Source organism: Phoca vitulina, unplaced genomic scaffold (genome assembly GCF_004348235.1).
Source record: "Phoca vitulina isolate PV1807 unplaced genomic scaffold, GSC_HSeal_1.0 scaffold60, whole genome shotgun sequence".
NCBI classification, from domain to species: Eukaryota; Metazoa; Chordata; class Mammalia; order Carnivora; family Phocidae; genus Phoca; species Phoca vitulina.
The window spans coordinates 4,446,248-4,458,700 of NW_022589763.1; the positions used below are offsets into that span (position 1 = coordinate 4,446,248).

Genomic DNA, 12,453 nt, shown 5'->3' on the forward strand with positions numbered 1-12,453 from the left:
TTCTCGTTTCTACGCTCATGTTGGTCACGTTGTGTTGAAAATGGAGTCTGGGGAGAAGGGAGTGGTCTCATACATCAGATCCAGCGCGTTCCCCCCATCCCTGTATATATATGTACATAAATAGCAGCTATCCGCACCAATGGGCGTGCAATGACCAAGGTTTCTCCACCGATAAACACGCCGTGTCTGGGCACTGTTCTAAGTGCTCAGACCCAGAGAGTCCGCAGAACTGGCCTAGATCCAAACCTCCGTGGAGAACACAGTCTAGCAGTCAGTGTTTTGCTCACGGATTTCCAGAGTCAGGCTGAGCCCTTCTGTGCCTTCTGGGTGCTGTGAGCATTCCGCCTGTCCCAAATCCCCACAGGAAAACATCAACTGCATGCAAACACCTTCACCAGCAATGACCGTCTCTGGGAAGTGTCACGTACTCAGTCCATCCGAGGGAACAGCCTGTAATTTTCCCTCCGCCTATAATGCCCTGTCTCGTTGAAGGACTCAGACCCTTTCAAAGGGCATGGGAGGACTTTGCACGCTGACATGTCCATTTGGGCTGGACCCAAAATGGCAGGCTTTGGCGCAGGGCTTAAGGAGGAATCAGAGGGCCGATGGGAAGCCTGAGAATGATGAAGGATCCTGACCTGCTCCCTCTGTGCCCGGTCACACGCTTTCCTCCTGGCTTCCAAATCCATTTCTTTTTCTCTATTTCCATGCAAAACTGAACAAAGCAAAGCAAGACACATAGTAGAACAAGATGGGTGGAAGTCAGTGTAGCTGATGTCCAGATCCTGCCCTCCCAGACCCATGACCCAGCTCTGTGAGTGTTTGCATTGCATGTGGGAAGGGGGACTTCAAGACGTCAACTTGAACTGCCTTCCAGGGACTGCCACCAGACAAAGATGGGCCTAGATGGATGGCCATCGGTTTTGGTTTTCTTGGCAGGGTGTCAGCTTCAAGGGTTTTCTCTGTGTCAAGTGGGAAACCATGGTAGTTTTCCTCCATGACGTCCATCTCAAAGTTGCCAAACTTCCAGGCGACTGAAACTCCACGTGTGCACGTGCCCACAACAGAACTCCTCACTTCTGTTGTGCTTTATTTATTGCTTCCTCTAGTGTGTACTTCAGGACAAGACACTGCTGTTCAGCCAAGGTGGGAAGGAATGCTGGCCACCTCCATCTCCCTGGGTCCCTGCAAACCCCACCATGAACTAAACAGCCTCTGAATCAAGCTTCTCCTCTTCTTTCCATGCCAACCCTATGCGTCCTTGCAGCTCTCAAAAAGATGCACCCATGCGCTGCCCTCCTGGAGCCTGTGCATGGGACCTTATTTGGAAAAAGGATCTTTGCAGATGTGATTACATCAAGAATCTCAAAATGACATCATCCTGTATTTGCTGGGTGGGTTCCAAATCCAATGACAGATGTCCTTATAAAAGACACAAGAGGAGACACAGACACAGAAGAGAAGCCACCATAAAGACCGGGACAGAGATCGGAGGGATGTGGCCACAAACCCAGGAATGCCCGGAGCCCCCAGGATCTGGGAGAGGCAGGAAGGGCCCTCCCCTGGAACCCTGGGAGGGAGCACAGCCATGGCCACACCTTGATTTCGGACTTGTGGCCTGCAGAACCGGACGACTGCACGAGCCTCCGAGCCCGTCTCCCCCAGAAACTACCCCAGTGCCGGTGTCACGCACCTGGACGACTGCACGAGCCTCCGAGCCCGAGGTCTCCCTGAGCGTAAGCCTTGGTCATGCACATCATCAAATACACCTTGCCAGAGCACCCTGTCCCCCTGGCCTGGGATACTCTCCACCTTCCTCCTCCTCCACCTAACTTACTCCTCTAGCTCTAGCTCAGAGCGTGGGATGAATGTTCTAGAAGGCACCCTGGGCTGCTGGCCCACTTCCTCTTCCTGGCTCCCAAGGAAACTGGGTCAGCTCAGCAGACAAATGACAATGCAGCAGGACGGAGGAAGTCTGCTTCCCCCAATGCACAACCTACTGCAGCCCTGACCGTGTCCCCGGAAGCACACGGGTGGATCTACTCCTGGTCTCAGTACCCGGCATTTGGGGGGCCGGTTAGCAAAGCCTGTGGGATTCACAAACTGAATGAACGCACTGACCACCTCTCTCTCCTTGAGAGTCCTTGTGGATCCGACCTATCACGCTTTCCTTAAGCTGCTTTTGAACCCAAACCTCTACCCCCAAACAAACCCTCAACAGCAGAGTGCCACCTGTGTTGGGCCATCTGGATGGACCCACGTATAGGCTGGCTGCCTGGAACCACCTTAACTGCCTTGGATGGCTGGCTACCTGTCTTGTTCCAGTGACCCAGTGGGTGAGTTCAAATGCCTTTATCAGGCTCCTGGCCATCAGGCAAGGTCCGCACAACTGGTTTAACAAGACGGCTGCTGAGATACGGCTGGAGCCTTCCGGAAGGGACCAGCTGCTCAGGCTGCAACTGGCAAAGCCAGAGATGACTTCCACGTTTGTGCTATGAGCACATAGCCAAGCACAAAAAATGCAGCCCACAGGAGAGGGCACCACACGAACCACGGGGAGAGCTGACCGACTGTTTCTATCTGCACCACACTCTTCCTCTTGGAAAGGAATCAGGGATCTGTTCACTGCCAAATTCCTCAAAGGAATGTAGGCACATTCCGGGGAAAGCTGCTGGTGAGGGCTACACTCGTCATCCAAATGCTCCTGGGTGCCAGGATCCTGCAGTTCCACCCACGGGAGTACCCGGACTCCAGCATCGCCAGTGGTGTTTGCGGGGGGAGGAGAGCTGACAGACCTGCCCTTGAGCAGACCTGCGTTCAGTGATCTGTTGCCTCTCTCTGCTGTAAGTGTGAGGGGGCCCCGAGGCCACGTGTGTGATGGGGGGGCCCGAGGCCAGGCATGTCTGATGGGGGGCCCAAGGACGCACGTGTGACGGGGGGGCCGAGGCCATGTGTCTGATGGGGGGGCCCCAGGCTGCGCGTGTGACGGGGGGCACGAGACTGCTCCCAAGAGCACGGGGCTGGTAGGAAAGTCTCTGGACGGGCACTGGTTCGGGGAGGAAGCCACTGAGAGCCTAGAGAAAGGCAGTGGCCGTCGGAAGGACGTAGAAATGGCTCTGGAGTACTTAGAAGTAAGTATTGCACTGCTTTGGGGGTGGGGCAGAGGGTGAGGAAGGGAAGATTCGCAGGAAAGTCCCAGTCTCTGCACGTGTGGCTCACGGGAAGGCAGGAGAAGAGCAGATCAGGCAGGGAATTCTAGGCTCCATGTGAGATACACGGTGTATCCAGGTAGGGCTGCATGATGGTGACCAGGAAGTGTGGGTGAATGCAAGAGACAGGGGAAGGCAAACCATGGGGTCAAAGAGTCCTGAAAGCAAGAGCGTTTGCTGAAGCCGGTTCACAAGTGATCTCCAAGACACAGAGGGGGTCCAAGCCAGTCACCAGGCCCCCATATGAAATTAAAGAGAAGAGGAAGGAGTGAGGAAGACAGAAGAGGCATGGTCCTGGAAGCCAATGAGACAGATTCCCAAGGACAGAGTGGAGAAGTGGCACCTGACGCAGAAAGTTCTGGAACTGTAAGAAAATTGTGCCTAGTGGATGTGGCAACACAGAAGTCTCTGCTCCCTTTGTGGGCACAGCTTCTGTGGGCCGTGGCGTGGAAGCCAGCTCTCAGGAAAATGGGGCAGGGAGGCAGCAGGGGCGCAGAGTGCAGCCGCCTTTCCAAGAAACTTGGCAAAGTGGAAATGGGGGAAATGCACTCTGGCTGGACCAGCAGGTTGAAGCAGCGTCTCTGTTTCCGTGTGAAGGGCAGATGTGGCATGCTTTATGCTGACGCACGCAAGCGTTAGAAATAAGGAATGAGCAGCTGCGATTCATCCCGAAGAAAAGGCAAGCATTTCCTCCCTCGAGGAAGGAAGGGCCAGGAACCCGGTCCAGGAGGAGGCATGGGCGTGAGGAGGACCATTTCCTGCCCTGCCTGGAAAGAGGAAACCATGCCGGCAGATTCCTGTGAACTTACCGCGACATAGCACACTGATGAAGAGGCCACTTTAGAAGTACACCCTCAAATTCAGGACCCCACTCTATTCCCAGCCCCAGCAGTACAAGCAAGAGACTGTAAACAGCAAGACGTCCGGTATTACAGAAGCGATTACACAAATATGGGAAGCTCTTCACGCACAGAAGGGCCATCCTCCTACTAAGCGGCATGTTATTTTACTTGATCGAACAATACACACTAATAGGATAAAGAAGGGCTGCATAACGTATTCAGATGATTAAATCTCTTTTGCAGAATATTAAACAGTGCACTAAGGGCCCTGGGTCACATATCAACATGGTCTTCGATCTAACCGTCTTTGTACTTGGATAAGTCTCTAAAGTCCGAGAAGACGGGACACCGTGTCTACGATACGCTGAAGATGCACGTGGCTCCCAGCCCGCCCACAGATATGCAGAAGTTAGGGTGTGGGTTTCTACACAGCTCTGCAACAAGCTCACTGGGCTGGCCTGCCTCAGTTTCTCTTTAGGGAGGACAAGGTGCTTCGATTCTAAATCTCAAAGTCCAGGATAATGCCACTCTGAGAAGCCAGGCACCTAAGCATGCCATATTAAAAGCTGATTCGTGGTCATCAACATGAGTGCACAAAGCTCAGAACACAGAGTGACAAAGTGGTCTTAAAGTTTACCTTGATTATAGTCAATAATCAATTTAACCAAAGGAAATGCTTCATGTTAACACATGAAGGAGGGAGGGACGTTTGAGTGGCTCTGCAGTTTAAGCGGTTAAGCATCTGCCTTCAGCTCAAGTCATGTTCTCAGGGTCCTGGGATCGAGTCCCGCATCGGGCTCCCTGCTCAGTGGGGAGTCTGCTTCTCCCTCTGCCTGAGCTCCCCCTGCTTGTGTTCCCTCTCTCAAATAAATAAATAAAATCATTTTCTAAAAAAAGACAAAGGAGGGGAATGAAGAGATGTAGAGTGAAAATAAGCATGCACTATAGGAGTGTACTGAAGTCAGCAAAATGGTGGGTATTTAATGCAATCCAAGAGTATCTGTGGCCAAAACAAAACTACGCGTAACACCTTGCTGCAGGAAATGTTTCTTCAATAACCATGTGATTTTTGTTTTTAAAAGCAAGAGCTACAGGGTTTCCAGGCTCTTGAAATTGAGGTAGACAAGGGAAGGAGAAGTCCATATATGCGTATGAATCAGTGACCCCCAGGGCCTGGATGCCAGGAGTAAGACTGGGCCCAAGGGAGCATAGAGAGCGCGCGGGCAGCACATTGACCATCATCCCATTGTGTCACTCAAGCTCCGTCTAACGTCCAGATTCCTTAGACCGTGGTAGCCCACGGTAGTGAGAGAGAAAACAAACCCATGGCCAGAGCTGCCGAAGTCAGTCGACACAGTGCATGAGAATCGGTGAGCAGAGTGCAGGGAGTCGGCAGATGGGTGACAGAGGGACACGGTCGCCTGGTCGAACCAGTGCACCGCGTGAATGCAGAGGTTGGTGGGTGGCCACTTTCTGAAGGAACTGAGGAAGCCTTTATTCCTGTTTTTTGCGTGTGACCTCCTGACAAAATGTCAGCTTCCATGTAACGCACTACCGCAAGAAAATCTGGTGTGCGCACAGACTTGCTTTGCAAATCCCCGGGCCAGCTCCCACCGCACCGTGACGACAGGACAAGGAAACGGACGGCCCGGACAGGAAGGGGAACGCGTCTTCTCCGAGTGTTTCCCACTGTCCCATGACATCCGGGAATGCCGCCTCAAGTGTCCAGGGAGCTGAGGGTTCTGGAGCTCTCACGTCATACTTCTAACATGAATGTTGTTAACGATGTCTTTTTACGTCCTTGTCTTTTTAAGCAGAATCTACTGACTATGACCTATTCGTTTGTATTTGGTTTTGTTTCTTCGTGCTACGAGCTAAAGGCTTAATCGTCCTGTTCCATCTTTGTAGCTTTCTACTGCATGGAAAAGTCCCAAGTAGTACAGGAAAGACCCATACAACCCAGGCCTCTGTACAACCAAACCTTACAATCTGCAGACACCATGACACTTCATTCCTTTATACCTCTGCACGCTTCTCCAAAAAATACGGACGCTCGTCTACACAGCCAAAATAAGTTAAGAAAAATGAAGTCAACCCTTCCAAAGTGGACAAAGTGTAGACAACTGTATTTGCTTTCTATCTGTCCCTGGTTTCCAGGGAGTCTGATGCCAGAGGTCTGAACGCCCTTGGACGGGGAGAGATCACGGCCTGTGATCGGACTGAGATGGAAGGAGAAGCAGTATGCTCGGCGAGCTGCACACGTACGCACACGGACAAACCGACGCTAGGTTCCCACAAACGCCCTCTCTTCAGGGTGAGTGGTGCCAGCGAGGCCTCCACATTCCCCGAAGCCACACCCAGCCCGTCTCTGTGCCTAATGCTTCAGGCCTTCGAGACAGACGGGCACCATGGCCACTGCCTATTCCTGCTCTCTCGGGCTCCACACTTCTCCCCAAAATGCCCCACATGCCACTGTGCAGGACGACAGTGGGTTCCACAATGCTTCTGAGGACAAGACTTGACAGCAGGCTGGGACTAGGGCGACAGAACAGACCCCCTGCAACCATGTCCCCAAAAATGCAACAGCGTGCCGCAGCATGTTCCTGCGGAAACAGCTGAGACCAGCTGGGCATCATTTCCAGGTTAGAGGAGACGGGGGATAGAGGAACAGGTAAGGAGACACCAGGTGGAAACAACCAGACAAATCCCAAATCCTGAACAAACGTAGAACATTCCATAACGTAACCAGCCTGGACTCTTCCAAAAGTCACCATTGCGGGGGAAAAAAAGGTTATGCGATTCGGGGATGGGGGAAGTGTTCTGATTTGAAACAGGATAAAGGGACATAGCTACCATGAGGAACACGTTTGGAAAATACTAGAGCATTTTCAGCTGGACCAAGAGGCCATCCTCGCCTCCACGTTCCAATACAATCATACTCAGAATCCTTTTTTTTTTTTAAACTCAAACTCTGTGCTTGATAAAAATACTGTCTCTCTGCTTCAGGAAACATGTGCATTGCTCAGCCATTTCTTCTCCTGGTCCGGAATGTCCATTTGTCTTTTTTGCCCCTTTCTGTACTTGACAAACATCCTCCGGGCGCTTCCTGTTCAAAGCACGGCTCTGTCTCTACCATGCCCTTGCCGTGTTCGTTAGCACGTTATGCACAGATTTCACTCACCATGGTTTATGTCCCGTCTGGACTCTGAGGCGAAGAGATTGTTCTGAATCCCATACCGCACCTGGCCACCACATAGTTTCTGAACAGACAAGGGTGAGCGAATGCACACCTCTGCAGCTGTGCGGTCCACCACGGTGACCACAGCCACAGGAGGCTACTGAAACCTAAGTACAACTGAATAAAAGGAACAATTCTGTTTCTCGGTTGCACTAGTCACATTTTATGGACGCAGGGAGTACGTGTGGTTCCTGCCCGCGGTGCAGATAGAGAACATTCCCACACGGCAGGCAGTTCTGCGGGATGGAGAGTGCTGGTCTGGACAGCAGAGAGGTCGACAGGTCTCATCAAGGACACTCCACTTCCCTTACACATACAGGGTGCAGTCGGGATTTCAGGACATGAAAGGGAGGGAAGCCTGCTGCTTCGTTTGGCTTTCGTCCCCAACACCTCAAATTAGCTCAGATGTGCAAACTATGATTCTGGTCTTGTTTTCATTTCGTGTAGAGACAGGACAGTCTACTGGGGGTTGCACACACTTTGGTTTGCTTCTGGATCTCTCCCCATCTAGCCACATCATCTGCAAGATTTTTAAGTAGAGCATCCCTGATCACAAAGGGGAATATACCTTGATCTCGCTCCTAGGCCCAGGAGAGGAGAGTCAATGGCCACCAACTGTCCAGCCCAGGAGCACAAGCACAAGCACAAACTGTCCGCCAGGCCAGGGTGTGTGGAGGTGACCATCCTCCTCCCAGACAGGGGCCCCTCTCCGTGCACTCTTCCCACTGACACTTAGCTCTTGACTGTAGACATCACAGGGAAGGATGTGAGGGAGCCAGAGCATAAAGGGAGGGGCTGAGGTGCCCGCCAAAGGCTCAAAAGGTACACTAAGGTGTGCTAGAATGGTAGGCCACCTCTACAAAGCCAAGGGGGACAGAGCTTCTTGCGCAGAAATGACGTGCGTTACAACTACTACGTTTTCAAGCAAATTCTCCATACATGCCCTAGAGCCAGTTTTAACCACAGCTACCTGCACATTACAGACATGACTGCCCCCACCCATTTTAACACAATTAAGTGAAGGTTTCCATAGATCAAATGCTCTAATTATTACTCACTGGTACACACGTACCCTTGTCAGTAGGAAATTTATTTTCAAACATAATCCACTCTGGAACGACATTCTATTTTCCAGCTATGGGCTGTGTCTGAATCACTTTTCAAATACTTCACCCCAAGGTGTGACGTGTCATCTGGGCATCCATGTAATGAGTGCTTTTAGTGGACACTTCTTGGGGGCATCATTTCCCTTGCTCTTTTATGAGGCATCAAATCTGCCCCTACCCCTGGACAATGACAGAGCATAATGTAAATCACAGGAGTTAAAAAGAAAAAAAAAAAAGAGAGTAAAAGGCACGTAATCAGAAAGACAAAAACAGACCAAAGAGCCCCCAGTGCACTGCTTTTCCAGAGGAAAGGAGGAACAAAGTAAAAACTGGATCATGAGAAAGTAAGAGGAGGGTGGTTGTCCCATGACGATAGCATCTGTGAATCTAAGGTGCCCAACAAACCACACTGTGAGGTGAAGGAATGTAGGAGACAGCAAGGACAGGGCATCACATGACTGCACTGACAGGGATCTGCTCAAGAGCTCAGTCATCTTGCCAGCCGGACAAAGCTCTCGTTTCTCAGCACCATACTGCCATGTGGAAATCTCAATTCTTCTCGAAAGAGGAGCAGCTGTGGTGACCACTAGTCAAGTGACCACTAACTACAAGAACAAACTTGAGAGGGGCACCGTTCAGGTCTACTAGAAAGCATCCCCAAAGGGAACAGAGTTTACCAGCTTCAGTCCATACTTGGACTATTCCTGACGAGTGTTCTACAACATAAAACAGAGTCCCTTCTTCCGGGAGGGTCCTTGCCCGGGGCCCCCACCAGCATCTTACTCCAAACTGAGGAAGTCGGGAGTCAGGGCTGCCTCCAGTGGGCTCTCCTCCACCGCCAGGCCTCCGAATGGCCTCCAAATTTCGGCACACTTCTTTGCAAAGGTGGAAGGAACTTAATTAAGTTTCACCTAGCAAGCTGAACTAAAACCCCAGCACGTGCTTCAGGTCGGGAACTAAGGGAGCACAAAGACGTCCAGCACAGGTCACCTGCTCTACTATGCAAAGGAGAAGTCACACGTCACCCGCTGAAATCCTGGAACTGTGTGCATTTACGCAGATGTGGTAAATTACAATCAATAGTGCAAATCTTATCATGTCCTTGCACAGAAGTCTCTCTTATTATTTTCTGATTTTTAAGAATGTAAAGATAAGCTTATTTTTCTTTGCTAATTTTTAATGGATGTTAAATAATCACTATCAGACGCCTAGAAAATACATTTTATGTGCACTACATTTTACATAGTCCAACGTTCTGAATATTCTTAACATCCACCCTCCGCCTGGCCCCGTTATGAATAGGAGACATCATGGGCTGCTTCCTAAAGACCTGCATGGGACCATCCAATACGACAGGCATTCACCCAACGTGGCTAAGGAACACCTGAAATGTGGCTAATTTTGAGCTGAGATGTGCTTATAAGTGTAAAATACACACAGATTTCAGAGACTAGGTCTCAAAAATGAATGTAATAGATCTGGGGGATTTTTACACTGATGTGTCGAGTAACAATATTTTGGATATGTTCAGACAGGAAAAAATAGACCATTCAAGTTCATTTCATCTGTACCTTTTTCCTTCTTTAGTATTGCTGTGCAACGTTTCATGCAGTCTTATTTCTATTAGACAGCAGTGCTCCGTGGAACAATCTTCTTGTCTTTTACAGAGAAGGGGCCCACCCCTTGTGCTCCTAATTTCAGTTATTTACGAACTAGATAATCTTCCCTATCCGGAAGCCTAGATACTGTTGAACACCTATCATCTTCTTCCTTCGAAATCTTGTCCTGGTTCATAAACAATCTCAGTCATCTTTCCTCTTTTTCTAAATGGCATCTGAGAACCAAAATTATTACCTCGATCATAGTTGATTGTTGCCTTGTGTCAACAAAAAACAGAATCCGAAAGCGCCTCTCCTATTTCAAATGTACTGGAAAGTGCCCTGTCATTGTCAACATTTCTACAAAAATCTCCATTTACTTCCTCATCCTCCTCTGATTAAACAAGCTTCTCCGGAATATAAGCATTCCCCATGAAACTAACCGTTTTCAGTTTCATTTCCCTGAGGACCCCAGTCCTGGGGGCTACACTGGCAAATGGACCTTCCAGGGAAAACGCATTCAGAGTCCTACAAAGCAGACCTACTGCAAAAGGACTCATTATGAACTGATGGTAGAGGGTTATGCAAACAACAGACACTCGGGATGAAGTCAGGAGCTAAAGAACTAGAGCAGGGGTAATTGGCTAGACCGAACGAGATAAAGCAGTACATTCTGGACAGCGGTGTTTTATACAAGACATTTTGTAAAAGAATGGAGTAAATGAATTTCCGAGAGAGTCCTGCAAAGCCTTACTACCTCAAAGAACACTTAAAGCAGGGAGGAGGAAAAAAGGGCAGAAAATATGGAGAAAATCTTCCCAAGTGGCACTAATTCTTGGTTCTCTGACCAATTCAAAGGACTGGGTAACATTGCCAGGGGCTAGACCGTTAAGGGGCCTGAACCAGCGAGTGGAGCTCCTGGTTAATCGCTGTCCCTGCAGGTACCGTGGTCACATACACCACGTTCATGGCTTCAGGGAACAGCTGTGTTTGAATCTGGAGTCAGAAGTAAGCAGCCAGCTCATTTAGAAGTTTAATAAATTTAATTTTAATGAGACATCTCGGTTGCATTAATATTCATGAAACACCCACAACAGGTTTTCGGACCTTCCATTTGAGAGTAAGGAATTTATTGGACACTTTAACTTCTTGACCACCTGAGCAGGAAAATTCATGCCTACAAAGTATACTTATGAATCCCAGAAGGTTTCTGAAATTGAGTTATTTCTGATTTAGGAGCTGCATACACTTTTCTCTGCAGTTAGTGACCTCTATGGGGATTTTTTTTTTTTTTTCTTCCTTAGGAATTCATCCGTTTCTCTCTCTGGGTTCATAAAATAAAGTGACTATTTTTTGTGTGCCTTAAAAAAAAAAATCAGTCTTATTACCACAGAACCACCTAGCAATATCATTGGCAGGGGGGCAAGATCACAATGACCAGGAAAGAGGAACACATCATTTATATTTAGAATCAGATCGATGTGGACTCATTCCTCAGCTTTGTTCCTTCTTTGCTGTGCAACCTTGGACAAGTGACTTAACCTCTCTGAGTTGCAGTGTTTGTTTTTATTAGTGAATGCAAACATTTCCTCCTACTGTGCAGGGTTTTAGGACAAGAAGAGATAATGTGTGAACATCTCCACCAGGTCATGAGTCTACATGGGGAATTTTTCCAGTTCAAGGAGGGCTTCTGGAGTTTACGGGGTCAGAACACTATATACCCTAATGCTGTTACGAAACATGACGTGGAGGCTTTACTTCTCTCCTGATATACGCGCTGAGCGTTTTCTTCTTTGGATTCTATGTGAACTTTTCTGGCCGGTGACCCTCCTGCCTGTGACCATGGACTATCAATCGCGCTGTCCGAGGGCAGCAAGAGGACTCACGGTCCTTCCAATCAAGGGGGTAGCTTCTCGAACTCTCGTGCACCTGGGTCAAAATGCGGACTGCGATGGGGCGATTGGGCGCGTGCGGGGTGCGGCCCCGCGCTCTGCACTGCCAAGCCCCTCCCCAGGCGAAGCCTGAGCTGCAGGTCACTGCGGGCAGCCGGGGCGCTGAACAGGACGCCTCCGCCTCCGCAGTACAGACATCTGAGGCTGCACGATGTGCCGTGGCGTGAGGCGGTCCTGTGCCCCCACAGCGCGCCCCCGGACTCCAGCAACAGCCCCCTGCAGCTAGGTCGCCCCGCCGCCTGCAGAAGCCCCCCTAACGGCGGGTTGAGGACCCCCTGCCCTGTGGGATGCTTCAAGCAAGGTGCGTGCACCCCGGCGCCCGCGGCGACGGCCCCGGGGTAGGCCGGCTGGGATGCGCTGGGCTGGTGTGCACGCGGGGAAACTGAGGCCGGGCCGCGCCGCCGGCACCCGCCGCCGGAAGGAAGCCTCCCGCCCGCAGGGTGGTCCCCGAGCGCCGCCCCCACGCGCGCCGCCCCCCCCACGCACTCCGTCCCCACGCGCGGCGCGG

General features: G+C 50.5%; 2 protein-coding genes across 4 annotated transcripts in view; one reads left to right on the forward strand and one right to left on the reverse strand.

The window, feature by feature from the left end:
• Positions 1-12,453, reverse strand: part of PUDP (pseudouridine 5'-phosphatase) — a 267,324-nt gene that overhangs the window by 254,545 nt on the left and 326 nt on the right. The window lies entirely within an intron of this gene.
• The window catches only part of STS (steroid sulfatase), a 548,358-nt gene continuing 545,032 nt past the window's right edge, over positions 9,128-12,453 (forward strand). Inside the window, exon 1 of the mRNA XM_032391161.1 lies at positions 9,128-12,246. Coding sequence (XP_032247052.1) covers positions 12,233-12,246 — 14 coding nt within the window. The 5' untranslated portion in view covers positions 9,128-12,232. The remainder of the gene's footprint in view (positions 12,247-12,453) is intronic.